Source organism: Aedes aegypti, chromosome 3, assembly GCF_002204515.2.
Source record: "Aedes aegypti strain LVP_AGWG chromosome 3, AaegL5.0 Primary Assembly, whole genome shotgun sequence".
NCBI classification, from domain to species: domain Eukaryota; kingdom Metazoa; phylum Arthropoda; class Insecta; order Diptera; family Culicidae; genus Aedes; species Aedes aegypti.
The window spans coordinates 256,649,904-256,676,034 of record NC_035109.1 but is presented as its reverse complement, the minus strand read 5'-3'; the positions used below and the strand labels follow the sequence as shown (position 1 = coordinate 256,676,034).

General features: G+C 38.8%; 1 protein-coding gene and 1 long non-coding RNA gene across 3 annotated transcripts; one reads left to right on the top strand and one right to left on the bottom strand.

Moving 5' to 3' along the window:
* Window positions 1–5,301: 5,301 nt before the first annotated feature.
* LOC5575326 (proclotting enzyme) lies at window positions 5,302–8,947 on the bottom strand. 2 transcript variants are annotated; one of them, XM_021850900.1, is made up of 5 exons: window positions 8,762–8,947; window positions 7,591–7,743; window positions 7,264–7,407; window positions 6,853–7,197; window positions 5,302–6,798 (listed from the first exon to the last, which is right to left on the bottom strand). In XM_021850900.1, exons 1-5 carry the CDS (start codon window positions 8,768–8,770, stop codon window positions 5,653–5,655), a joined length of 1,797 nt encoding a protein of 598 aa, XP_021706592.1. In that variant the 5' UTR covers window positions 8,771–8,947; the 3' UTR covers window positions 5,302–5,652. The 2 variants fall into 2 exon arrangements, with proteins under 2 accessions (XP_021706592.1, XP_001655702.2); XM_001655652.3 differs by lacking the exon at window positions 8,762–8,947 and adding an exon at window positions 7,864–8,015.
* A 5,070-nt stretch (window positions 8,948–14,017) lies between these two features.
* LOC110679288 lies at window positions 14,018–14,954 on the top strand. The gene is made up of 2 exons (XR_002502365.1): window positions 14,018–14,410; window positions 14,476–14,954. It is a non-coding gene; the product is annotated as an uncharacterized LOC110679288 (long non-coding RNA).
* Window positions 14,955–26,131: the final 11,177 nt, after the last annotated feature.

The window sequence follows — 26,131 nt, the reverse complement described above, 5'->3', positions numbered from 1 at the left end:
GGTGACTACGAAGCCTGACGAGGAGAAAATCATCGCAGACATGGAAACAGCGATTACCCAAACCGTACCAATAAAAGACCAGAACACAACAAGGAACATCGTAGCAAAGGCCATTACAACATGACAATGCAGCAGGGCAGACCAGGTTGGGACGAAGATCGTGAAAGAACTTAAGGATAAACCAGTGTCATCATCAAGGCGGATAAAGGCAACGCGGTCGTCATCATGGACAAGATGGATTACGACGAACAAATGGGAAAAAAAACGAAGCCCCGTACTGACATTTGAGAGTGGATCCACTACCCGGACTCAACGAGCTCACGGACAAAACCCTGAAGGACTGCAAGGCGATCATTGCCAAAGCTCGTTTGAAAGAGTCAAACCCCATTCTTCCACGGATTAAAGGACTTCCTAAGATTCACAAGCCGTGAAAAGAAATGCGAGAAATCATTTCGGCCGACGGATCCTCCACAAAATCCCAAAAATCTCGACAAATATATTTAAAGTTAAACTTTATCAGATTATTTGAATCAATGCAAAAGTACATATACACTCCCGTGCATAAGTTTGGGTTCACCCCCTAAAAAACATACAAAAGTTTGGGTGAACCCAAACTTTTGCACGATGACTTGACTGACTGTTTAATTGATTTTGAATACTTTCCAGATTTTTCCGCCAAAATTTCGTGGGGTCTCTTCAAAGAATATGAGATTACGATTCTAATGACACTTCGATTTAAAGTTTTTGTCGATCCAAAGCTGAGGAAATTAGATATAATTTTTCAGTGTGTTTTTAAAAAAGTGTCACTTCTTTAAGTAAAAATTTAGGATACAAAATTCAAAAAAAGTTTTTGGAAAAATACATACGAAGTAAGAATAACTCTTTGCCTTTCGAATGCGGCTAAAAGAGTTTCAATTGGACGTATATTGACAGATATATGGACAGAACACTTTTGTATGTTTTTGAGGGGGTGAACTCAAACTTTTGCACGGGAGTGCATATCGCATCATATTATTCGAGGCGTTTCCATAAATCCTAAATAATGAGCGAAATTTATGCAAATCAACTCGAATAAAATTATTAAAACAAAGTATTAGAATATTCAGAATGCGATTTTGTTGATATCACGAGAAGCAAGAAGATTAAGAAATATTTAAAAACAATTTGGATAAACAAGTAGAGGGTATCCTTTTACTTCAATTGCTAACGATGTACCTGGGACGGACCTGGTGTAGTGGTTAGAACACTCGCCTCTCACGCCGAGGACCTGGGAGCGAATCCCATCCCCGACATAGTTACTTATGACGTAAAAAGTTATAGTGACGACTTCCTTCGGAAGGGAAGTAAAGCCGTTGGTCCCGAGATGAACTAGCCCAGGGCTTAAAATCTCGTTAATAAAGTCAAACCAACCAACCAACGATGTACTAACGTGACTTTTCCAACTGTAATGAAAGTTTTCTCAACAAAGGTTAAGACTAGATTTGAATGCAATGTGTGTATCTGCAGATCAAGAAACAGGACTTCATTATTTAAATATTAATTTTGAAAATTACTGGATCGATCACACAGCATGGCAGGTAGTGGTTAAGTTATTTGAATAAAGCAACTATATAGACCTCTAGCATCTAGAGAACAAAAAGAGACCAGTTAGGAATCAAAACGAGATCAAAAATTGACCAATCATTAATCAATCAATCAAAACTTTACCTAACAGGAACCAGAAGACAAGACTTTGATGCTTTATCATTATTACGCCAGGATTATGCGTGACATTACGACAGTATTATTGTATTAATTTCTTCATGATTTTCTCTTGGAATTTTGTGAGAATTTGGGTATTTTCTCAAAGATTGATTGATTATTCCGAAGATTTCTTCAAGAGTTTGAGTCATTATTCCCGTTGAATTCCACTAAGAGTTTTTTTTTATATGTTAAGAGAATAACCTGTTTTTTTTTTTTCAAAGATAACCATAAAAATTACCTGAGAGATTCCATTCCTGAAAATATTCTAGATCTGGACAAATCAGTAGAAGACTTCTTGAAGTTTTTCCTCGAGATATGTGAGACAAAATTCTTGAAGAAAACTGTCTTTGAATCTATCTCTGGAGCCTGTAGATTTTTGCATCAGGAATCACTGCCATCAGAATAACGAAAAAGCAGACTTTAAAGACCATTTTCATTGAAATGGATACCTTAGAGACCCTCCATCGAAAATAAAGAGAGTTTTAGAGCGTTGCATTAAAATTGTTACCAAGTTTCTAGAAAAAGACCTGCTACCTGCCCTCACCAATTTCTTCAACTCAAAATTGTTTAGGAAATCTGTATGTTCAACAATTTGAATAAACAAACATGAATAGAATAACCATAATTTGAATTAAGGTACCAATAAGAAGAGAATCATGAAATAAATTTAAATAAATAAGCCTAAAAAACATTCAATTTAACCTGTAAACTTATAAAATCTGCAGAGATAGGTAGGTATATACAGGGTGATTACTATTTCCTGTCAGTAAAATTAGTAATCATAGAAAAAAGATGGTTGTATGAATTTCAATTACCAGTGCATATCCAGTTTTGGACATCTATAATATTTGTCTTCACTGTACGTAGATAACATATTTATTTCTTTACCTTAATTTCCAGCCACATGCGTTGTTTCATAAGCATTACAGTTAACACAAACGTTATTCAGAAGCATATATTTCAACCAAAAAAGGCATATTTTTTTCGCTTAAATTTTCCATAATCAGTTTAATGCTATTCTCTAGTAAGTCTGAAAGATTGTGGTAACATACTGTTTTAATCAGGCAAATTTTTCAGCGGCGTTTAGTCAAAAATACATATCTGTGGACAATGTGCGTGCCAGGTGTAATGCCTTTAAAACAACACATATGACTAAAAACTAAGGTAAATGAAAAAAGATTTAATCTTTACTTTGCTTTAAAACAAACTTTATAGATGTACAAAACAGGATGTACACTGGAAATTAAAATTCATACATACATCTTTTATCTACAATCAGTTACTTTACTGACAGGAATTAGTAATCACACTGTACAATATTGAATAAAACATCATTTACATTAATTTAAATTTAAAACTGGTTTACATTCATAAGGGATTTAACGCATTTTGAACGTTATGGAATAGTTCAACTTCTGAAAATGAAAATCTTACAAAGAACGTTAAAAAATATTTAGTCTATTCTAAAGTATCCAAAAGTTTTTTTTTCTGGAAAGGGCCCAAACAAGACAATGGCCCCCGGGCCACCACATTTGTAAATCCGGCCCTGGACACAATCAACGGCATACACAAGGATATCAAGTTCACCAACGAGGAGGAGAGAGATGGAAATCTACCGTTTTTGGAACTATTTGTCACCAGGGAAGAAAGTTCATCTTACAACTTTGAAATCTATTGAAAGCCTTCAAACACCCAGCGAGTCATCTCCTACACATCGAATCATTCGTTCCAGCATGAGCTGGCAGTATTTCACCACATGATTCACAGGATGCAAACTCTACCCCTCAGCGAAGACGGAAAGAACAAGGAACTGGAAAGATTTAAAGTTTCAACAAAAGAGGAATGGGATGTACCTGATAGCTCTTAAATTTTAAGATTCTTCCAAAAAGATTAAAGAATTATGACTATACCTAGTTTAAATATAAACTTACGAGGGTTTTCTTCAAATTGAGTCTAGTACACGACACTGAAGACAGCCTAACATTTGAGGTCGAAATACGCGTATTTGTACTAAGTATAGGCCTCCAAATACGTTCAAAACTCACCACTTAGGCGGTGGAAGTAGGCTCAGATGCAAATACCTGACCAGCGGTGATCCGGCTCTGAACATGGTACCCCATAATACCAGCTGTATCAGCAACAACAGAAGACACAGTACCATAGAATCTAGAGTGCAGTGGGTTGAACGTAGTTCCACACAAGCCGAAGGTAGTAGTGGCGAAGTGCCTAGCGGAGGAACTTCACAATAACGTGGACAGTAAGAATAACGTCTTCAAGGATATATAGTTCATGATCGTACGTATCCAAAAGGCCCTTTCATCGCTGGTGAAACAGTACGATACGGCAGTTGTGAGAGCCGAAACAGCGGAGTAGGTACGTATTGGGGATGGGTAAAGCTGCTATCGCTGTTACCTCGGATAAGCGGACGAAAGAGAGATCAGTGGGGGTGGAAAACACACCAGTTTCCATGACCTCAAAGAGAAGCAGAACCTCGCCGAGAGATGGGAGACTGGGTGGATCCAAGAAGCAAACGTGGCAGGATACTACACTGAAAGCAGCGTTGCGGTTGAAAATACTATATCTGAGGATTAAATTTAATACACTACGACACATGATTTAAGCTGACTAAATTCGCATTTATTTCAAATATATTGTGCGTTAAATTTTACTATGGCATCATTTCGACAGTAAAAATTACTATATTATGGTTAAAAACTTTCAAAAACTGTGCATGGTTCTAATTACTTCAATGATTGTTTCAGTGTATGGACGCCGCTCCAAGAGCAGTACGTGCAGTACGAACGCCACTCCACAGGAGAATTAGAGGTCGTTGGCAGAAGGGAAAAAACAGCAAAAGCAGACGGAGGAACAAAAAAGGAGCGTAAATTCTTTCTTATTTTTGTTCGGTTTTTTAAAATTTTTCATCTACTAATATGATCGACCTAAGGGCCTTTCAATCTTGGTTTTAAATTTTATATTTGACGTGTTATGATTATATAATCTTACTATAACATTTCGCTTCTTTTTGGAGCGTTGGTAATTTTACCACCGAAGATTGAAGCAGTACTTATCAAGACTAACTACGTTCTCAGCGCTACTACGTTCTCAGCACTACTACGTTCTCAGCGCTTCTTAAAAGCTGAGCACCCGGATCTGGGCGAAACCGTTGTCAAAGTTTTGACTCAAAACCAGACGTACCAAAAAGATGATATGCTCTTTGAATTGATAGAGAATCCTAAAACTGACAGTTTGGCTATTCAGGAGCGCATGGCTTAATCACTGGGTGATAAGACAGAAGTGAAGGTTTTATGACCGATGATTGTACTTGTCTGCAAGGATCTGGATGAAATTACGCCAGAAGAAGAGCTGAGTGGTGCACTTAAGTCCCAGTGTAACTATCGGAGAAACACAAGATCACCTGAACCAGTGACTCTATTTTTTAACCTGATTTTTATCAATCACTTTACCATTACGAGATAGTGTGTGAAAGCATACCTTCTAATTTCAGCATGCAGTCATTGAGTTGTGATGAATAGTTTTAAATCGTCAACGATTAAGTAAAACTAGTCATGTCAGAATTTAATAAAGTAACATTAAATGTATCGAGTTTATTATCTAGCCCACGAAAACAATGAAAATTACGCTTATGAGTGTGAAAATTTAAATCTCCTACTCCTACTCCTGTAATAATAAAACAAACTACAAATCTTGTATTTATTCATTTAGAGCAGTATTTTTTGCTAAATTTTTCCAAATTAATTTTTAATTGAATTAGATTAATCATAAGAAATGTATCGCTGAAATGCAACAAATTATGCTGAATTTCCACAATTTGCTTTGCTAAAGGTTTCAACTTGGCAGAATCCAGCAAAAATAAACTGTTGAATTACTTTATTGTATATCTTAAGACTACTGTTCATCATTCGAGCCTTGTAGTTGATAGTCATAATAATACATCGATAGACTTTCATTCGCCAACTCTTCATCAATCCATTCTCTGAATTGTCCAATGTCCGTGTAGACAGATGGTGTTCCAGACCTGCCACATCCGACTCCCCAAGCAACCATTCCGACTGCATAGTATCGGGACTCAGGATCATCCGGGATTGGGAATATTATGGGGGAACCTGCATCTCCTTGACATGTATCTACACCATCTTCACCACCAGCACAAATAAAGCTAGAGTGTAATTTGAACTTATTATTCCGGGTAGCTCTTCGGAGAGCCTTTTCGCAATCTGGTTTTTGCACATATGGAAGATCAATGCTTTTGAGAATTTGTTGAAATTTTTTACGGTTTTTTGGAGTAGTACCCCAACCAGTAGCAGTCACTTCCCCATTGTCAATGATGAAACCTTGGGGAGGAACACAAACTGTGTTTACTGTAGAAGTAAGATCAAATTTGTCTTCCAGGAATAAAATAGCTATGTTGTTTATTAATGAAAGAGGCTTGAATCCGACATGACTTTTAATTTTCCTTACACGACGCTCTTGGTATGGAATTGGTTCCATTGTGGCTCCCATGTCCCATTCTCCAGCACGAACTATGAGTTGCTCTGGTTTCGTTCTAAATAGTTTCACACACTCTGCAGCGGTAATAACAACTTCCGGATCAATCAGCGTGCCACTGCAAGTGAACCTAACATTTGCTGATTCATTCACCATGATGGCTACCACCCAGGGAAACTCGCCATATTGCGATTCACCGTGGTCTCGATTGATAGTGTTAAATTTGATTCCCGTTTCAATTCGGTAGCCACATTCTTTGATTGAAACCTCTCCTGCATCTGTTGGAGCCTGGGTATCTGACGACCCATTCGATAAACAACACACAGTGTCTTCTGCACAGTCTGCAATTCGATCAGCTATTTCACGGCAATGTTGTTCAGCTTTACACGTACCACCCAACGAATCACAAGTGCTTTCAGAACTTGTGTCAGTATCTTGTGGTAAACTACAGCAGACTAAACCACCACATTCGTTTCTTCGGTCGTTATACATTTTTCCATCACACTCGTTTTCTTCAGTACATACTCCTTTATTATTTAAGCATGTCTGAAAATGTGAAATAGTTATAACAAAGTAAAATATATGGATAATGAAAATAACCTTAGCTTCAGATGCCGTTTCCCGAATTGTTGTTGATTCAACTTTATCCATGCAGCATACATGTTCTGGTCCTAGACATTTTTCAGTGCCATTATTAGGGGTTTCACATTGACCACTCAGCATACAAGTGCCTCCAATCATATCACATGAGTTGGTAACATTTACTTTCTTGATTTGACTTTGTGGGCAACATGTGCTCAATTCACTACAAATAGCACTTCTGGCCTCTAGCAAATTTTCACCGTCTGCATTTTTAGTGCATTGTTCAATTGGTACACAAATAGAATCATCACCGCAGAGCACTTCACTGTCTTTAACATCTGGTTTTTCAGTACCCGTTGAATCCTAAGTGAAGATAATAGTAAAGATTAGATTTGATTTCACTTTAAGATTTTAGAACAAATAACTCACTTCTTCGTTTGCATCATTCGGACAGCATTGGTAGCCACTCCAGTCACATTCTTTGGATTCTTTAAATTTCTCATATTTGGTAGTGTTCAGATCAGCACCACATTGACTCTTTGGCAAGCAGGTACCAGCTCTTTCCATGCATGACTAATGAAAGAATAAGCAAGTATCATATGTTTTCAATATTAGAAATTTGAAATGAAACATTATTTTCAATTTGGTATTAATACTTCTCGTCGACAAAAGATCTCTACCACTCAAACAATGTCATTTCGTTGCAAACAACGCTATGCTCCAACCTAATAGATTTCAAATGATTTTTTTTCTTACCGATTCCTTCGAGCAGCATTTCAGAAAATAATCTTCACATTCATCGGAAAACCGTAGATCAATGATTGCATCACCGTCTGTGTTGATTACATCGTTTTCACAGAGATAAGAGTACACGCAAATGCCTTCCTTGCCGTCGACTAAATGGCATGTCTGAAAGTTAGGAATATTCAACAAAAATACTGTTAATATCACAATTAGCTTCAATTTCACTTTGGAGGATTATTAGAGCATGTTTAAAAAGTATCATGGAACCACAGATAATATACTTACTATATTTGAATAATCGGTTGGAATAATATTGTCAACTCCAAGTGAAGTGTGGATTACTCCACAAAGTAACAATACACGCCAAATTGCAAGCACCATTGCAACTCTCATCTTACCCGATTTACAACAGAATGAAAGTTAATAAGTATTCAAATGGCTCATCGCAACTTACCGGTAATGCTGGGGAATTCCCCGTTTTGCGATAGAAAAGTAATCCATATCAATGCATATTATTCTTGGAAAAGGTTATTTTGGATGGGTATTGCTTTTGTTCGTACTTTAGAAATGTCTGTAGACTGTGCAAGTTTGCATATGGGTCAAAATTAACACTCTTTATCCATTTGTTGGGTATTTTGGGCCAAACTAGTTAAACTATTGTTCGCCAGCTGTTTAAGAATTGGTATGGGAATTACTATTGCAAAACTTCATTTTTCAAATAAAAATCATCAGGGATCACCACATTACCTTCGATGAAAATTTGATTGCAGATTTAAATATAAAATATTATTAAGAAGAAGAATACTGAAGACCGTGAAGCGATCCGATGCTAGAGAAAATAGTTTGAAAAGGCGACATAAAGGAAAATTAATAATAATACAATGGCGCATTTTATTTCGAATAATTGAGACCCATTGATTTTTTTTACGATCACTGTTTCTTCGGGGTCTTTGACAATTTTGTTTTTCGTTGGATTTCCCATAAACGCCCGTACATGATTTATTGTAGAGGTCAATGAGTGACCTCTGAAAATGATTGTTTACGTAAGGTTTCCCATAGTAAATTTCAAACTTCGAACGACTGGCATCAAATTATGTTAGGGTTTTGTTCTACTTCGTCGTAAGCGTAACTATTCGTCGTATTAAACTTTAAATGTTCCACTACGGCGGATATTCAAACTTACCTGCAACATAGATTCATTTTCCAAGTGTAATTTTGTGAAAGCTGTTATGGTTTGTACACTTGTACACCAAAAATGCAATAAAACTACAGTATTTCGGTAAACAACTTCTGTTCAATTATTCACTTTGCACTTTTTTACCGAAATCGCATGGACGAATACGATTTGAGAGAAATGCTTAGCGATCGACTGAGCCACACACCACTTTCCAACACAAGTTTCTTCCCGCCCCCGTGGGTGACTTACTTCGCCGGGCACTTATTTTCACTATGGAAAACCTTCGTACTTCTTCACTGAAGGATTTCATTCCAACCACACGCCGTAAAACTCCAATAAATCATCAAATTTTACGAAATTTCCTCAACCGCCGCGAATAATTGAGAATGTAAACAAAGTTCAATCCGTCGTACTGAGAAAAAAAAGCTTGTGCTCATCAATGTGTGCGCGACGCTCGACGTAAACATACGATTCCTTTGATTGTGTTGTTTGCGCTGTACTGTGAGCAAATGCCATAATTGTACGGTCAAAAGGAATTGTGTTCATATGTTTGGGCTGAATTTTGATGACGAACAATTAATTTTAAAGGAAATTAGTATATTCCATCATGCTGAAGGAATGGAGGGAGATGCCCGTAGATCTATATATTCTAGTAAAACATTTTATTATAGCATTGATATGTTGTGTTTTAACCGTTCAATACACACAGTGAGCCGTAAGTTGTGAGACGAATCTGGAAACTGCTTGCGGCGGAGTTGAAAACGATACGACGGACTGAGAATACGGTAAGATGCATTTTCTTTGCATTATTTCCAAAAAGAGATCAAGATTTATCAAAATGTTATTGTACAATGCTAAAGCCGTTTTGAGAATGAATTGTTTGAAATCGGTTTGTATCAGCATCATTCACTGCAATACTGGGAAAATTGCAGTTCTCACTGATCAATGCTTAATACGATGGATACTAACACATCACCCTAGCTAAAATTTTGCAAGCCCAAATGCAGTGATGATGGAAATTTGAGACCCAAACACAGATTGCATTTTCTTTGACCAACACGAAATCTTCATCAATTATATTCACAGTCAAACGTGGCACTTAGAACAAATTGCGATCCTAATCATAGTCGCAAAAAATGTACTCCCAATGCTTAAACCACTGATTTTGTCCGATGGGCCAACAGGTGGCGGTTCGCACCTCAAATTTAAGCGTGAGCATCGTTATTGCTGTTCCGTGATTGACCAAAACAAACTAAGTTGCACAGAGATCCAATGAATAGGGCTTGCAATTAGCTTACCATTCTCAATGTACACAATGTGAACCGACCACGTCCTAACGATAATCACAGAAGGGAAGATATGCTAGTAAGGCAACCATTGTTCCTAGAATCCGAGTATACCTCTGCATCTCCACAGTTGTAATAGAAAGGATGTTAGGTCTCGGCTCGAATAGAAGCAGTCACGAATTGACGAATTGGTATGTATCAGATGATACAAATGTTTCCAGTTTGAGTAAAGTCAGTCAGCTGAACAAAATCCTTGAAAAATTCAAATATTTCCAAGTGAACGAAATTTGCTTACCTAATGGTGACTTAACTCCTTCTGATGAAGAAGTTTTAGAATATTTGTTCCATACACAATAGAGCCCATTGTGTGGTCCTTAGCCTCCTATCCATACCTCCTCGTGGTACTGGCCGGGGTACGAGTAACCTTAGGGAAGATCGGGTAACCAACCCCGGTGGAAGCTTTGGTCGTATGCTGACAGGGAAGGGGGGATTTGCTTCTGCAAACCTGAAGCCTCTGTACTCTATGATAGTTGCGGCTCACAACAGCGTCTGTTCCCCATGTCAGGGGCGGCTGATCATCGTCTGAGTGCCAGAGAAGCACTCTAAGCTTATCTACGCACTAAGACTCTTCGAACATTTAGGGGAAATCGTCCAGAAATCTAGGGGGTTGGTGTCAGGCCCTGCAAGCCAACCGTTAAAATACACCAGCACAGGAACGTCAACGAGAGAATACGGACCAGAACAATCGGCAAAGACCACAGCGATGAAAATGGACTAGTGATTGGAAACTCGGTGCGTGGAACTGCAAACCTTTCAACTGCATCGGAAGCACACGCATACTCTCCGATGTACTGAAGATCCACGGTTTCGACATCGTAGCGCTGCAGCAGATGTGCTGGACAGGTTCGACGGAAGTACTCATGATGACAAACACGCATTTTACGCGCAGCTCGAACGCGAGTACGATCGCTGCCCAAGCCACGACGTCAAAATCATCATAGGAGACTGAGCGTTCAATCATGTTGGCCAGGAGGAGGAGTTCAGACTGACGATTGGAAATTTCAGCGCCCACCGGCTGACGAAAGAGAACGGCCTACGACTGATAGATTCTGGCGCCTGCAAGAATATGGCCATTCCTAGCACCTATTTCCAGCACAGCCTCCCGTATCGATACACCTGGAGATCACCACTGCAGACGGAATCACAAATCGACCACGTTTTGATCGATGGACGGCACTTCTCCGATATAACCGACGTCAGAACCTATCGTGGCGCTAACATTGACTCCGACCACTACATGGTGATGGTGAAACTGCGCCCAAAACTAGTTGTCGGTACCGACAACCAGATGTCGCCAATGCGTACGTGTAGCACCTTGAGGCAACGTTGCCGGATGAAGGCGAGCTTGTAACCAGTGGTTACAATTATTAATTGTTGGCTCCACCACAAGTGGATATTCCATTTTCCCTTGATTAACATTACACCCTTTCCAAAAGCAAATCTCCCACTAATACTATTATATGGGACAGGGGCTGCACTCAGTGGCTTGATGAGCGTGAGAGCTCTGCACCACTCTCAACTAGTACCTCGATCGAGTGAGTGCTTTTGAACGCTCAGGGTTAATGGTTAATCCCGCCCTAATTGAGCTACTTGCCCATAGGTGGAGTAAAAGTGTCGAAAATGGGGTAAGCAGCAATGTAGCGAGCATAGCTGTCAAAAATCGTTTTTATCATTTTTGATGGTATTAGGCTCCATCAGAGATGCCAGAATAGGGCCCTAAAGCCCTGTCCCAATTTTAGTGCCAAACGCTTAAGTTTAGGCCAAAAACACATGTTTACTCAATTTTCTAATGTTTTCCGTTGGTTTAAGCCCAAAAAACATTTTTTTAGATTTTGTCACATCCTTTGGCTTAAACTCAAATTTTGGATGTATTTTGATTTCCGTGTCCCTTACGAAATGCCAGATAGGAACAACCCCAGTGGTCGAACTAAAACCCCTGTGGTGTTTTTGTCGACTAAGCGAACGTCAAACATGATCAAAAGTGTCAAGGTTCATTTATGGACCAAATTTTTAAATTAAAGTTTAAACATGATATAGCCATTATTTGAGCGGGAAAAATTGCTAAAGTAGTTACAGTAACATGCTTTTTCGTGTTATTAAATGAAAACAAGATTTCATTAAAAATTTTAGGACCCAATTAAATAAAAGGCCTTGTTCTTTCCTGAACAAATTTCCATAAGTGAAGCAAGTGCGCGTCGTGATTAGTTTTTAAAAGGGTAAAAATTAATTATGTATGGTGGAAGCAGTTTAATCAGTGTTTTGTCTCTTTTTGATAGGTGGCCATTGTAGAACAATAAAGTTATTGTTGTTAGCAGCATGCAGTGAAATAAATCGTTGAAAGCTATATGAAAAAGTTATACAGCGGTTTTCAGATCGTGCTCCGCGGAGCACTTGGTGCTCCGCGAAGCCATGGAAGGTGCTCCGTGAAAATTTTTAAAATTTGTGCCAATGCTTTGATATATCTCAACTTTATCTCTAAAATATGCTTTTAATTATATCAAACCAAGCCATACTTTGTTTTTGGAATTTTGGTTCTCATTTTGTAATTGAAACGTTAAAAGTATTCTGTCGGCAAATAATTTATCAAACATTTTGTATAAGGCAGTTCTTGCTGCAAAATTGGGTTTTCCTTGATTTAGATCAAATTTTTCCCAAAAGAATAATTTGAAACATTCAAGGTGTTCAATTTTTTTGGGATGCTTATCCTTGTCAAAAAAAATGAGCTGTAGTTACTCTGTTAACTGTCGAAATTTTGAAACCGTTAGGAATATCTCACGGATTTTCTTAGGTGTTGAACTTGTGGTTCACTAATCAATGGAGACAGAGCTGCATAATATCGGTCATATCATCTGATGGCTGATGGAGTTAAACTATCAATATCAGTTGCGAACTATCAATATCATTTGGATGTGACAACCAACAGCTGTGATGCGACAACGCACTCTAGATCACAATCACCGCAGAATGAGTGATCACGTGGTAATTTCCCACGCTATTAATGTTTTTCAGTGACCAACACACAGTTTTAATCCGTCTGCAGCACTATTAAGAATATCGCACTGATAAATTGCAATTTTATTTCCTTAATTTAAGGCTAAACTTGAGCCATCAGTGATATCCATAGTCTATCGCCATCAATGCACTGGTGATGGAGTAGAGAGCATGATGTTGATGTGATATGGAATGATCCGAATTGTATCGCAGTCGGCCTGTACAAATCAGCAAATTTCAAGCGTTGATAGTGACAGCAAGCAACTCTGAATGGAGACTTTAAAAGGAAAAAAATTGATACAGAAACTCTTTCAGTTGTTGGAACTTAAAATATAAATCGGAAAAGCAGTTCTGCCACTAGCCAAAAATTTTGTAAATTTTGTAAGGCTTGTCACGCAGTACCTGACATTCTGATGCGAGATATAATTTGTGTACCCCTTAGTAACCAAATGTTTTTTATCATACTAAATGCTTTTGTTTTGGGCTCTTTATCGCAGCTTCTGGTATTCCGAATTGGCTGAAATTTGGATGACGAACCACAAATAACCTGAAATTTTGTCTGCATTGCAATTATTACAAAACAGGCATTCTTCAATTAGTTTCAGAGGGTAGTTCGAAGACAAAATAAGTAATCGACCGATTTTTTCTAGTTTAATTCAATTGGTTTGCACGGCGAAGTCATTCACTTTTATAAGTTATGCAATTTTACAGAACATACCAGACACCCATAACATACCGTTTGTGAGTTAAATAAAACAAATAACTCGATTACTTATTTTGACTTCGAACAACTTTTTGATACTCATTGGAAAATGACTACATTGTAATGAATTCACAAAATTTTTAGTTCTTCATCCAAATTTCAGTCAATTTGGACTACCAGATGCTGAGATTCAGAGCCCCAAATTTGGGAATTTTGTGTAAAAAAAAGCATTTGGTTACTTATTTTTGTTACTGACCGTAAATCCCATTTCACGATTCAAGTAGGAATTACTGGATTGATTTAAGCATGTAAAAAATCGGATTCAAACGGAGATGAAGAACAGGTGCTCCACGCAACGATTTAATTTCATAAAGTGCTCTGCGAGCCAAAATGGCTGAGAACCCCTGAGTTATAAGATAATGAATGCATGCAGTGTTAAAAGTACAATTATTAAAGAGTGTTACTTTGTATTAATACGGATAGTTGTGAAATTGTGTTAAAATAATATGCTTAAATGTTAATAGTCATGCAAATTTGAAAATATTATATATAGCACAAAAAGTTAGTTGAAGAACAACGAAGCATTGTTAATAAGCTTAAATCTACAAGAAAAAGGTAATTGTGTCTATTGTGGCAAAGTTCAATAGATTGATATCAATGGGAATTAATTTGATGAGCAGGTCCACAAAGCAGGCCTTTTTCTGTATCTTCGATCTTTTCATCAGGCAAGTGGACGTTCGAAAGCCAAAAAAAGTTCGAGTGAGTGGAAGTGCCGGTTGCAGCCGAATCGCCAACGCTGTTGGTCCCCGAAAGGTCCTCACTGCCTGCCCGCTGATCCGTTCCTCGTCAAGAATCACCATTTTGGAAAACTGGTACGTCGCCGGATAGTTTTGGTCCAGTGAACCCTTGCTGTCGATACCGGAAGCCCACCAGCGCCATCTACTGGTTGTCGTCCCCACCAAGACATTGCCGAATCCAAGTCAACGAGGTCGGCCTACCATCAACTTTGGCCGTGTAGGCTGGCGTGCCCCGATAGCGCCCCGACCAGCATCAGAAGCAACCTTCACCGCCGAGGACCCACCGTAGAAGCCACCAATATTCGATATACCCAGACACGCAAGTACCCTTGACGTCACAATAAATTGTAATGTAGATTGAATTTGCCTTAGTTGCATAATTTCAAAGTGCAAAGCCCTGATGATTGTTGTTTCCACCATCTAATTTCGTATTTCCTCTTTTTAATTCAAAAAGGAACCAATAAGTTTCCGCTTTTGGAATTTCCCCAAGCAAATAATCATTCTTTGCAATTTTGAGCATCTCTAGGTGTACAACATTGTTGTTTTATTATTGTTCATTCGAAACGTGCAAGACCAGTGGGTAAGTGTTCAGCCGTTGCTGCTCACAGTGAGTGCCTTTCATCTTTGTATTGTCGCGCGCCCACCAAATCGGAACGCGCGTGTGGGACACGCGACGTGTGACTCGTTCCCGACATAACTGTCATAATGACATGTGTGGCGCTGCATTCTTACGATGTTTATGAACACAGCGCACTATTCAAATATTAGTCGCGACGCTTGGAGATTGAGAAAAAATATATTTAAAAAAAATGTTTGTCCTTATTTCTGTCGGATCCACAATACGGTTGGGAGAACAAGCCGATAAGCGACCCTAAGATTCCTTATCACTAAGCTAGTAGGTAACAAGCTCCATAGGGCCCCTATTGAGGACTGCTGAAGGACAGTCAAAGAAGCCATTAACAACGCTGCCTATAGTCGGATACAGACTAACTAGCAAACCCGCCTACTCCGGGACATAAAGCGCCGCCTGGAAGAGGTGGAATGCCAAGAGATGAAGTTGCTGTACCGTTCACAAGAAACGCGGAAGTTCTATCAGAAGCTCAACACATCCCGCAAAGGCTTCGTGCCACGAGCTGAAATGTGCTGGGAAAGGGATGGCAGTATCTTGAAGGACGGACGCGAGGTGATTGAAAGGTGGAACCAGCACTACGATGAACACCTGAATGCAGGCTTGATAATTCTCCTCAACATCATCAGAGTTCGGTGACATACTCTAGAGCAGCGTGCTGCCAGTGCCTCTTTGCGAGGGAGCCAAAAAATGCTAAGCAGCGAGGCAACGAAAAATGAGCGAGGAAGATGCAGCACAAAAAAAAAGCCGAGTTAAATTCCATCAAAAAAGGGTGCTCTCACAACTCCCCGAGGACTGTCTGTTCGGGCGGCAGACTCGAGAGTTCGTTTGAAGTGTGAGTGATGGTGAGCATCGCAACGAGAGAGAGAGTGTCTGAAAAAATCCTCGCATTTTTCTGCACTCTCACTCGAATCGCTTGAGGATCTGTGTTGAAAATTTTGAGTTTATTTTTTTCTCCTCAGAAAAACGGCAAAATCGCCTCCTCTTTGCATCGCAGAGGAGTTTCTATCAAGCCTGCCTGAATGGTGCAGAGAACACAGGCACAGAAGGTCAGGTAAGCGGAGGCGATGGCTACATCAGCACAGAGGTCAGTGGAAACCAACCGGCTCTCACAATGAGGGAAGTTAAGGATGCCATTCAACAGCTCAAGAACAACAAGGCCGCTGGCAAGGATGGTATCGAGCCGAATTCATCAAAATGGGCCCGAAAAGGTTGGTCACTTGTCTGCACCGGCTTATAGTCAGAATCTGGGAAACGGAACAGCTACCGGAGGAGTGGAAGCAAGTCGTTTTATGTCCTATCTACAAAAAGGGCGACAAACTGGAGTGTGGAAATTATCGTGCAATCACTATCCTAAACGCCGCCTACAAAGTGCTATCCCAGATTCTCTTCCGTCGTATATCACCTGTAGCAAACGAGTTCGTGGGAAGTTATCGACGGCCGCTCGACAACGGACCAGATCTTTTCCGTGCGGCAAATCCTCCAGAAATACAACCTAATACCAGGTCCCTACGCACCATGTTCATCAATTTTAAGGCGGTATACGAGAGTATTGACCGTGTCATCGCTATCGAAGATCATGGACGAGAACAGCTTTCCCAGAAAGCTCACAAGATTGATTAGAGCAACGATGGATGGTGTGCAAAACTGCGTGAATTATCTAGTTCGTTCGAGTCTCGGCAGAGACTATGATAGGGCGATGGACTTTCGTGCCTGTTGTTCAATATTGCGCTTGAAGGTGTCATACGGAGAGCCGGACTTATCAGTCGAGATTCACGAGATCCGGATAATTTGTTTGTTTCGCGGATGACATGGATATTATTAGGAGAAAATTTTAAACAGTGGCAGATTTATTCACCCGCCTTAAACGCGAAGCAACAAGGGTCGGGCTAATGGTGAATACGTCGAAAACAAAATCCATGCTGGTAGGCGTAGCTAAGTGCGACAGGACCCGCCTAGAAAGCAGTGTCGCGGTAAACGGGGACACCTTCGAGATGGTCGACGAGTTCGTTTACCTCGGATCCTTGCTGACGGCTGGCAACAATGTTAGACGTGAAATACGAAGGCGCATCATCAGAGGAAGTCGTGCCTACTATGGGCTCCAGAAGAAACTGCGGTCAAAACAAAACGCTCATAAGACCGGTAGTCCTCTACGGGCATGAGACGTGGACTATTCTTGTCCTCCTCAAGTTTACAACGCCGAGTGCTAAGAACGAACTTCGGTGGCGTGTAGGAGAACGGCGTGTGGAGGCGAAGGATGAACCACGAGCTCGCTCAACTCTACGGCGAACCCAGTATCGTGAAAGTAGCTAAAGCTGGAAGGATACGCTAGGCAGGGCATGTTTCAAGGATGCCGGACAACAACCCTGTAAAGATGGTGTTCGCTACGAATCCAGTCGGAATAAGAAGGCGTGGGGCGCAGCGAGCTAGGTGGATTGACCAGGTGTACCAGGACCTGGAGAGCGGATCCCCGGGAGTATTCCTGACATGTGTGCCTTTCATTTAAGCCCAAAAGAACTAAATTAGGTCAACACACTGATTTTTGCGAGCTGTTTGAATTTTCGGGTCTAAAACGACCCAAAGTCACAAATTGTAACTTTTGTAACGCAAAAATAAAATTTTCCACAAAAAAATTATTGTCAGAAAATTTTAAATTGCTAGATTATTTCAATCAAAAGTTACATTGATTTGAATTTTGAAATGGATCGAAAAAGATACAAGGTCCTTTCTAAGGTTAGTATGAGAGCTGTTAAAATGTGCACTTTGAGAGTAAGCGGGAAGCCTCATCCATTATTCATTTGGATCGAAGTGCAATTCTTACCAGTTCCGATAACTCACGGAGACAATAGCAGACAAATTACGTGTTTGGGGGTCATCCAAGCCTCATTCTCTTCGGAAGTCTTCCCATAAGAACTGCAGGCAAATCTGTTCGGCAGCTCCAAATCAGTAGTATTGTGAGGCGTGTTCATTTGAATTGATGACATCTCTGGCGATATTATTTGTGCAGTCTCGGAAATCTTTTCAACGGAAAGCTCACAGAACAAAGATTCATCTGAATGTTGGTGTATCTTGATAGAAAAACACTGTGCATTTCGAGGTGCATTTGGCGTTTGAAATTCTATTCCCGATAATAGTCCAATGGTGCGGAAGCCGTAAATTATCCTAGATGGTTGTAGAAGCTGAAATTTACTTCATGGTCTGCGGGATCAATCCTGCCATCGTTGAACTGATGAATTTCTACCTACCATAACGAAACGTACCAAGTGGTGAAAACAAGCCTATGGTAACCAACGACTTGGTGGCTATGAGCCATTTTACGAGACGTTTCGGAACAGCTGATCGCCGCAACGGCCCAGGAGGAGACCTGGGATTAAATCCAGCGTGATTTTCAATAACGCCTCATCTTACCAAACGAGGACATGGAGAAAATGACAAAAATGAGATCTAAAAATGTTCGTTACTGCAACATTACACCTAGTTATTGTATCAGCTACCTCTTTGTTACCCATATTGCACATAAAAAAGCACTTTTGTGATCAGAAATATTTTAATAATTTTTCTCCATTTAAGTTTTTGCCTGGATGAAAAGCTACGCTAAAAATGCGCACAGTCATCAATCATCATCATCGCCATAACTGACGACGATGATTGAAAAATCCCAGGTCTCCTGTCATTTGACCAGACTTCGTAAAATGGCTTATAAGCCATTTTACGAGACTTTTCGGAACAGCTGATCGCCGAAACGGCGTCAATTGACAGGAGACCTGGGATTAAATCCAACGTGATTTTTAACAACGCCTCATCTTACCAAACGAGGACATGAAGAAAATGACAAAAAAGGGATCCAAAAATGTTTGTTACTGCAGCTTTACACCTAGTTATTGTATCAGCTACCTCTTTTTCACCTATATTTCACATAAAAAGGCATTTTTGTGATCAGAAATATTTTAATATATTTTCTTCATTTAAGTTTTCGCCTGTATGAAAAGCTACGCTTGAAATGCGCACAGTCATCAACCATCATCATCGCCATAACTGACGACGATGATTGAAAAATCCCAGGTCTCCTGTCATTTGACCTGCTTCGCCATTTTACGAGACGTCTTGGAACAGCTGATCGCCGCAACGGCGTCAATTGACAGGAGACCTGGGATTAAATCCAGCGTGATTTTTTACCAACGCCTCATCTTACCAAACGGGGACATGGAGAAAATGACCAAAAAGAGATCCAAAAATGTTCATTACTGCAACATTACACCTAGTTGTTGTAACAGCTACCTCTTTGTTACCCATATTGCACATAAGAAGGCATTTTTGTGATCAGGAATATTTTAATAATTTTTCTCCATTTATGTTTTCGCCTGTATGAAAAGCTACGCTAGAAATGCGCACAGTCATCAACCATCATCATCGTGAAAACTGACGATGATGATTGAATACTCCCAGGTCTTCTGTCATTTGACCAGCTTCGTAAAATGGCTCATAAGCCATTTTACGAGACGTTTCGGAACAGCTGATCGCCACATCGGCGTCAATTGACAGGAGACCTGGGGATTGAATCCAGCGTGATTTTTAACAACGCCTCATCTTACCAAAGGAGGACATGGAGAAAATGAAAACAAGGAGATCCAAAAATGTTTGTTACTGCAACATTACACCTAGTTATTGTATCAGCTACCTCTTATTCACATATATTTCACATGAAAAGGCATTTTTGTGATCAAAAATATTTTAATATTTTTTCTCCATTTAAGTTTTCACCTGTATGAAAAGTTACGCTAGAAATGCGCACAGTCATCAACCATAATCATAGCGAAAACTGACGACGATGATTGAAAAGTTCCAGGTCTCCTGTCATTTGACCTGCTTCGTAAAATGGCTCATTGGCGAGGATCAACCATAAAATTGATGGATTACAAGAATTATATAGTATAGAAGTATATAAGGGCATAATGAACACTCGGGGCGAAATGGACACTAGCCTGGGACACGGTTATATGAAAAATTTAGATTCTCGCTACAGTCCACTTTTTGGTTTGCATTTAGGTCCCATAACATCTGTGCAAAATTTCAGCTCGATCGGAGAAACTATATTTTAGCGCCAGCCATTCAAAGTTTGTATGAAATTTACTATGAAAAAACTTAATTTTGCAAAGAAAAATTGCCAGAGGTCATTTTTTCAGCGAAAAAAAGTGGACTGGAGCGAGAATATAAATTTTGTCCCACACTAATGGACACCCCCTCAATCTCTGAGAATATGCATACTTCATCAAAAGTTTATACACTGCTTGAAATCTGGATCGTATTTCAAATGTTTGACGATAAAAAAGATTATGGCGGTGGGAGAATCTATTTTTTTAGCAAAATAACGAACCCAGAAAGGTTCTTTGTAGCTCTTATGATAGAGGGAGAGCCCTTTTACACATCAGAACGACTGACAGGCATTAAATATTTTGAAATCATTAAATTTAAATGCAAGTGTTCATTTTGCCCCGATAGCTTTTTACTAGCCTTGTATTGCACCTAATGCAACCTAATTTGCTATATCACTTTTCTGGCATATGATATGATTTTTATTACCATGAATGAATGTAGCACGTCGTAATAATACCAAACTTGAAAACTAGCTGGGAGTAATTTGAAAAAAAAATCTCATTGTATGGCCTTGAAAATACCATTTGCTTGATGTGTCCATTATGTCCCGAATTCCCCTACGAATGTAAAAATGTAAACTTCGACAAAGAAATCTCTCAGTTAAATGTGGAAAAGCTCTTTTAACGCTAGGCTGAGAAGCAGCTTCTTTTCATATGAGAACGTAATACCACAGATAAACAGACGTAACACTTAGTACAAATCTCGATGTTTGTCTGTGGCAATACTGAAAAAATAAGGAAAATACTGCGAATTACTCCTGGATGAGATGAACGAGTGAAAAGTGTGGTTGTCAAAACGGCGAGCTTGTTACTTCGGCGACCGTTGGCAAAGCTGGCTGTCTTGGGAGTCATTGCTACAGATCAAGACAATAGTGGTTTCTGCGCTCGTGTACATACACGTTACATGCCACCATGCTGGTGGAAAATATAGACAAAGATCAGCTGTTCCCAGCAAAATCAAACGGCAGTATTTTCAACCAGCAAATTTGCGCACGTGTTCGTAACACCGCTCGGCGAGAGCTTAATGAGCCATTTTACGAGACGTTTCGGAACAGCTGATCGCCGCAACGGCGTCAATTGACAGGAGACCTGGGATTAAATCCAGCGTGATTTTCAATAACGCCTCATCTTACCAAACGAGGACATGGAGAAAATGACAAAAATGAGATCTAAAAATGTTCGTTACTGCAACATTACACCTAGTTATTGTATCAGCTACCTCTTTGTTACCCATATTGCACATAAAAAAGCACTTTTGTGATCAGAAATATTTTAATAATTTTTCTCCATTTAAGTTTTTGCCTGGATGAAAAGCTACGCTAAAAATGCGCACAGTCATCAATCATCATCATCGCCATAACTGACGACGATGATTGAAAAATCCCAGGTCTCCTGTCATTTGACCAGGCTTCGTAAAATGGCTTATAAGCCATTTTACGAGACTTTTCGGAACAGCTGATCGCCGAAACGGCGTCAATTGACAGGAGACCAGGGATTAAATCCAACGTGATTTTTAACAACGCCTCATCTTACCAAACGAGGACATGAAGAAAATGACAAAAAAGGGATCCAAAAATGTTTGTTACTGCAGCTTTACACCTAGTTATTGTATCAGCTACCTCTTTTTCACCTATATTTCACATAAAAAGGCATTTTTGTGATCAGAAATATTTTAATAGATTTTCTTCATTTAAGTTTTCGCCTGTATGAAAAGCTACGCTTGAAATGCGCACAGTCATCAACCATCATCATCGCCATAACTGACGACGATGATTGAAAAATCCCAGGTCTCCTGTCATTTGACCTGCTTCGTAAAATGGCTCATAAGCCATTTCACGAAACTGGTCAAATGACAGGAGACCTGGGAGTATAGTTTATCTTTTCAATCATCGTCATCAGTTTTCGTGTTGAAGATGATGATGGTTGATGACTGTACGCATTTATAGCGTAGCTTTTCATACAGGCGAAAACTTAAAATCTCCATTTTTTAAATATTTCTGATCACAAAAGTGCCTTTTTATAAGAAATATGGGTAACAAAGAGGTAGCTGATACAATAACTAGGTGTAATGTTGCAGTAACAAACATTTTTGAGTCTCTTGTTTTGACAATTATGCTGGATTTTATCAAAAAAATATTCCAGGTCTCCTGTCAATTGACGTCGTTGCGATGATTAGCGTCGATAGTCGATGCCGACTATGAACCCTTTGCGTATTATGCACCCCCTACAGAAAAAAAAAACATAAAATTAACTCTCAAAGCAGCCTTATTCTTATGAAACCCCACAGGGGGGACTTCGATTCCATTGTAAGCCAGCAGTTTCAGGCAAAATATTTGGTTTGAGGCACATAAGTACAGATATTTGAACAATTTTGTAAATTAAACCACACAAGAGGGTTTATAACTAGCATTTCACGGTGGGTCCATAATAGGGAACGTCAAATTTGTAACCATTCCTATTATGGACCCCAGTGTAGAGGATTAGGTTGGTTGAAATAAAAGATTTTAAAATTAATGATTCAAACTTACACGACAATTTGTACCAGTGTATTCACGGATACGGAAATCCTACTCTGCTATCGGAATGAACATAAGCAAGCTTTCGAAACGAGACGACAGCGTTGATGATCGACAGGAATGAAGGAAAAGGAAAGCAGATATGATTCGGGCTCAGCTCAATGAAAGAGGATCCTCAGTTTGAAGAAAGATGATGTTGTGAACGGGTGTGTTACTGACGCGGTGTGTTAAAAGTGAAAAAAGAAAAGAAAAGAAAAATAAAGCGTCATGTGTGCGATTAAATTGAAATCGGTTGTATTTGGTACCGAAAGAAAAAAAAATCCTACAATGGCGCAGTCGGTGAGTAAAATTATAATTGTTCCGAAATATTGAATGGGCAGCATCCTGATTAAGTTTGGCGACATTTCCACCTTAGCAAGCGAAGTGAACTGGACTCAAGCATTCACAAGAAGACATTTTGTTTCAAGATACTGCGTATTTTGAAACAAAATGTCTTCTTGTGTATGCTTGAGTCCAGTTCACTTCGCTTGCTAATGTGGAAATGTCGCCAAACTTAATCAGGATGCTACCCATTCAATATCTCAGAACAATTATAATTTTACTCACCGACTGCGCCATTGTAGGATTTTTTTTCTTTCGGTACCAAATACAACCGATTTCAATTTAATCGCACACATGACGCTTTATTTTTCTTTTCTTTTCTTTTTTCACTTTTAACACACCACGTCAGGATGGTAGAATGTGTAAGTCAACAATAAAGAGAAAGATATAAGAATATTTTCTGATTTCGTTGCTTGATGGGTTCTTCTGGAGCCTGGTAAGCTCCATCCAATGAAGTATTACTGAAATCGGTTTGGTCATGTGATGAATGGTAGAATGTGTAAGTCAACAATAGAGAGAAAGATTTTAGAATATTTTCTGATATCGTTGCTTGATGGATTCTTCTGGAGCCTGGTAAGCTCCATCCAATGAAGTATTACTGAAATCGGTTTTGTCATGTGATGGATGGTAGAATGTGTAAGTCAACAATAAAGAGAAAGATTTTAGAATATTTTCTGATTTCGTTGCTTGATGGATTCTTCAGGAGCCTGGTAAGCTCCATCCAATGAAGTATTACTGAAATCGGTTTTGTCATGTGATGGATGGTAGAATGTGTAAGTCAACAATAAAGAGAAAGATTTTAGAATATTTTCTGATTTCGTTGCTTGATGGATTCTTCAGGAGCCTGGTAAGCTCCATCCAATGAAGTATTACTGAAATCGGTTTTGTCATGTGATGGATGGTAGAATGTGTAAGTCAACAATAGAGAGAAAGATTTTAGAATATTTTCTGGTTTTGTTGCTTGATGGATGTTGAATTTTGTTCTTGCTTGATACGCTACATGTTTAAAGCATGGTTTAAATCGATAATGCGGATATGGTGGGAGTTAAAATACTTTTATCGATAGTGATTTGGTTGATTATAGCTTATTTGTAATTTTCCTGGTTTATTGTAAGTGTTTTTGATTGGCAAATGGTAAGTATGTCTAAAAATAATTAAAATATTAATAATATACATTTTTCGTTTAAGGTGTATCCGGCCAAATTCAAGTTTGATTATCAACATAAGGAAATTATTTTTAATACCGTTGTATCTGTACTTTAGAAATTTACATATAGCATTTAAAAAAAAAGTTAACTGCTGTTAGTATATAGGTATTATGTATTGTATAACTTTGTTTAAAAACAAACGACGAATTTAAAGTACATCATAGTAAATTTTAAACACAATAAAGTAAGTTTATAAAAAAACGGAACAGAATTCTTACTTACTTATTCAAATAAGGAGTAGGAGAGAAGGAAGATGTAGAGGATTAGGTTGGTTGAAATAAAAGATTTTAAAATTAATGATTCAAACTTACACGACAATTTGTACCAGTGTATTCACGGATACGGAAATCCTACTCTGCTATCGGAATGAACATAAGCGAGCTTTCGAAACGAGACGACAGCGTTGATGATCGACAGGAATGAAGGAAAAGGAAAGCAGATATGATTCGGGCTCAGCTCAATGAAAGAGGATCCTCAGTTTGAAGAAAGATGATGTTGTAAACGGGTGTGTTACTGACGCGGTGTGTTAAAAGTGAAAAAAGAAAAGAAAAATAAAGCGTCATGTGTGCGATTAAATTGAAATCGGTTGTATTTGGTACCAAAAGAAAAAAAATCCTACACCCAGGAGGGTCCAGAGGCCTTCGGTCAATAGTTTTTCAAATGTATATTTCGCTGAAAAAATCAAATGATTTTGTATGTTTCATAGGCGTATTATGAAGTAAAAACACTGAACTTGTTGTTAGACTCTACAAAACGTATACCGTGATTTCGGGTGAAATTGATCACTTTTCACTGTTCTCCATGTCTGTTTTCTATGATGTTGCCAATTCCAAACAATTTAATGCAGGAAAACAAGTACAACGGAGAGCCTCATTGGTTTATATACTCAAATTTTCATACAGTTGTGGTATTAGTGCTGAAAATCGTCTCTAAAATAAAAAAAATCAAGCAATTCCATTTCGGGGTGAAATTGATCACCTGTCAAAACAACTATTGTTAGTTTTGAAAACAACTTTACTTATTTAATTTGTGCCTCCTGAATCCAAATATGCTTGCCAAATTCTTAACAAAGCAAAATTTATGGAAATAATAAACAATTAATTTTCATCAATACCGCAGAAAACGCCTAAATGTAGGCAATTTCCGATGGAATCTTCTGATATCTATAAAAAAATCAATTATTACAACAAAATGAACAAATTGATACGAATTTTAATGATAAAATTCGGTTTGGGGATATATTTCAAACTGCCTTAAAATTTTTCAGGTTGACACCATGTCCAAATCCTTGTTTAAAACTATAAGTTTATTGATGTCTGCCAATACCATACAGATAACGATTATGGAATTTTGTATTATTTTCAGAGATATAAGCATTCCTCAACATAAAAAGCTACACAACATGCAATTCTACAGTAGTTAAGACAAACAACGTTTATTTACATAGGTTGCATTGATTTCTGTGCTCTATTAGACGGATATAAAATCGTGTGACACAATGATCAATTTCCCCCTACTGATCAATTTCACCCGAATTTACGGTCCCCCTCCTTCTGAGATATCATTGCGGAAAAGCGTCGAAACTGAATTTCAGCTAGTACATTACTAGCATTGAAACTTTATAAGAAACGGAGATTTTTCGGATATAAACAA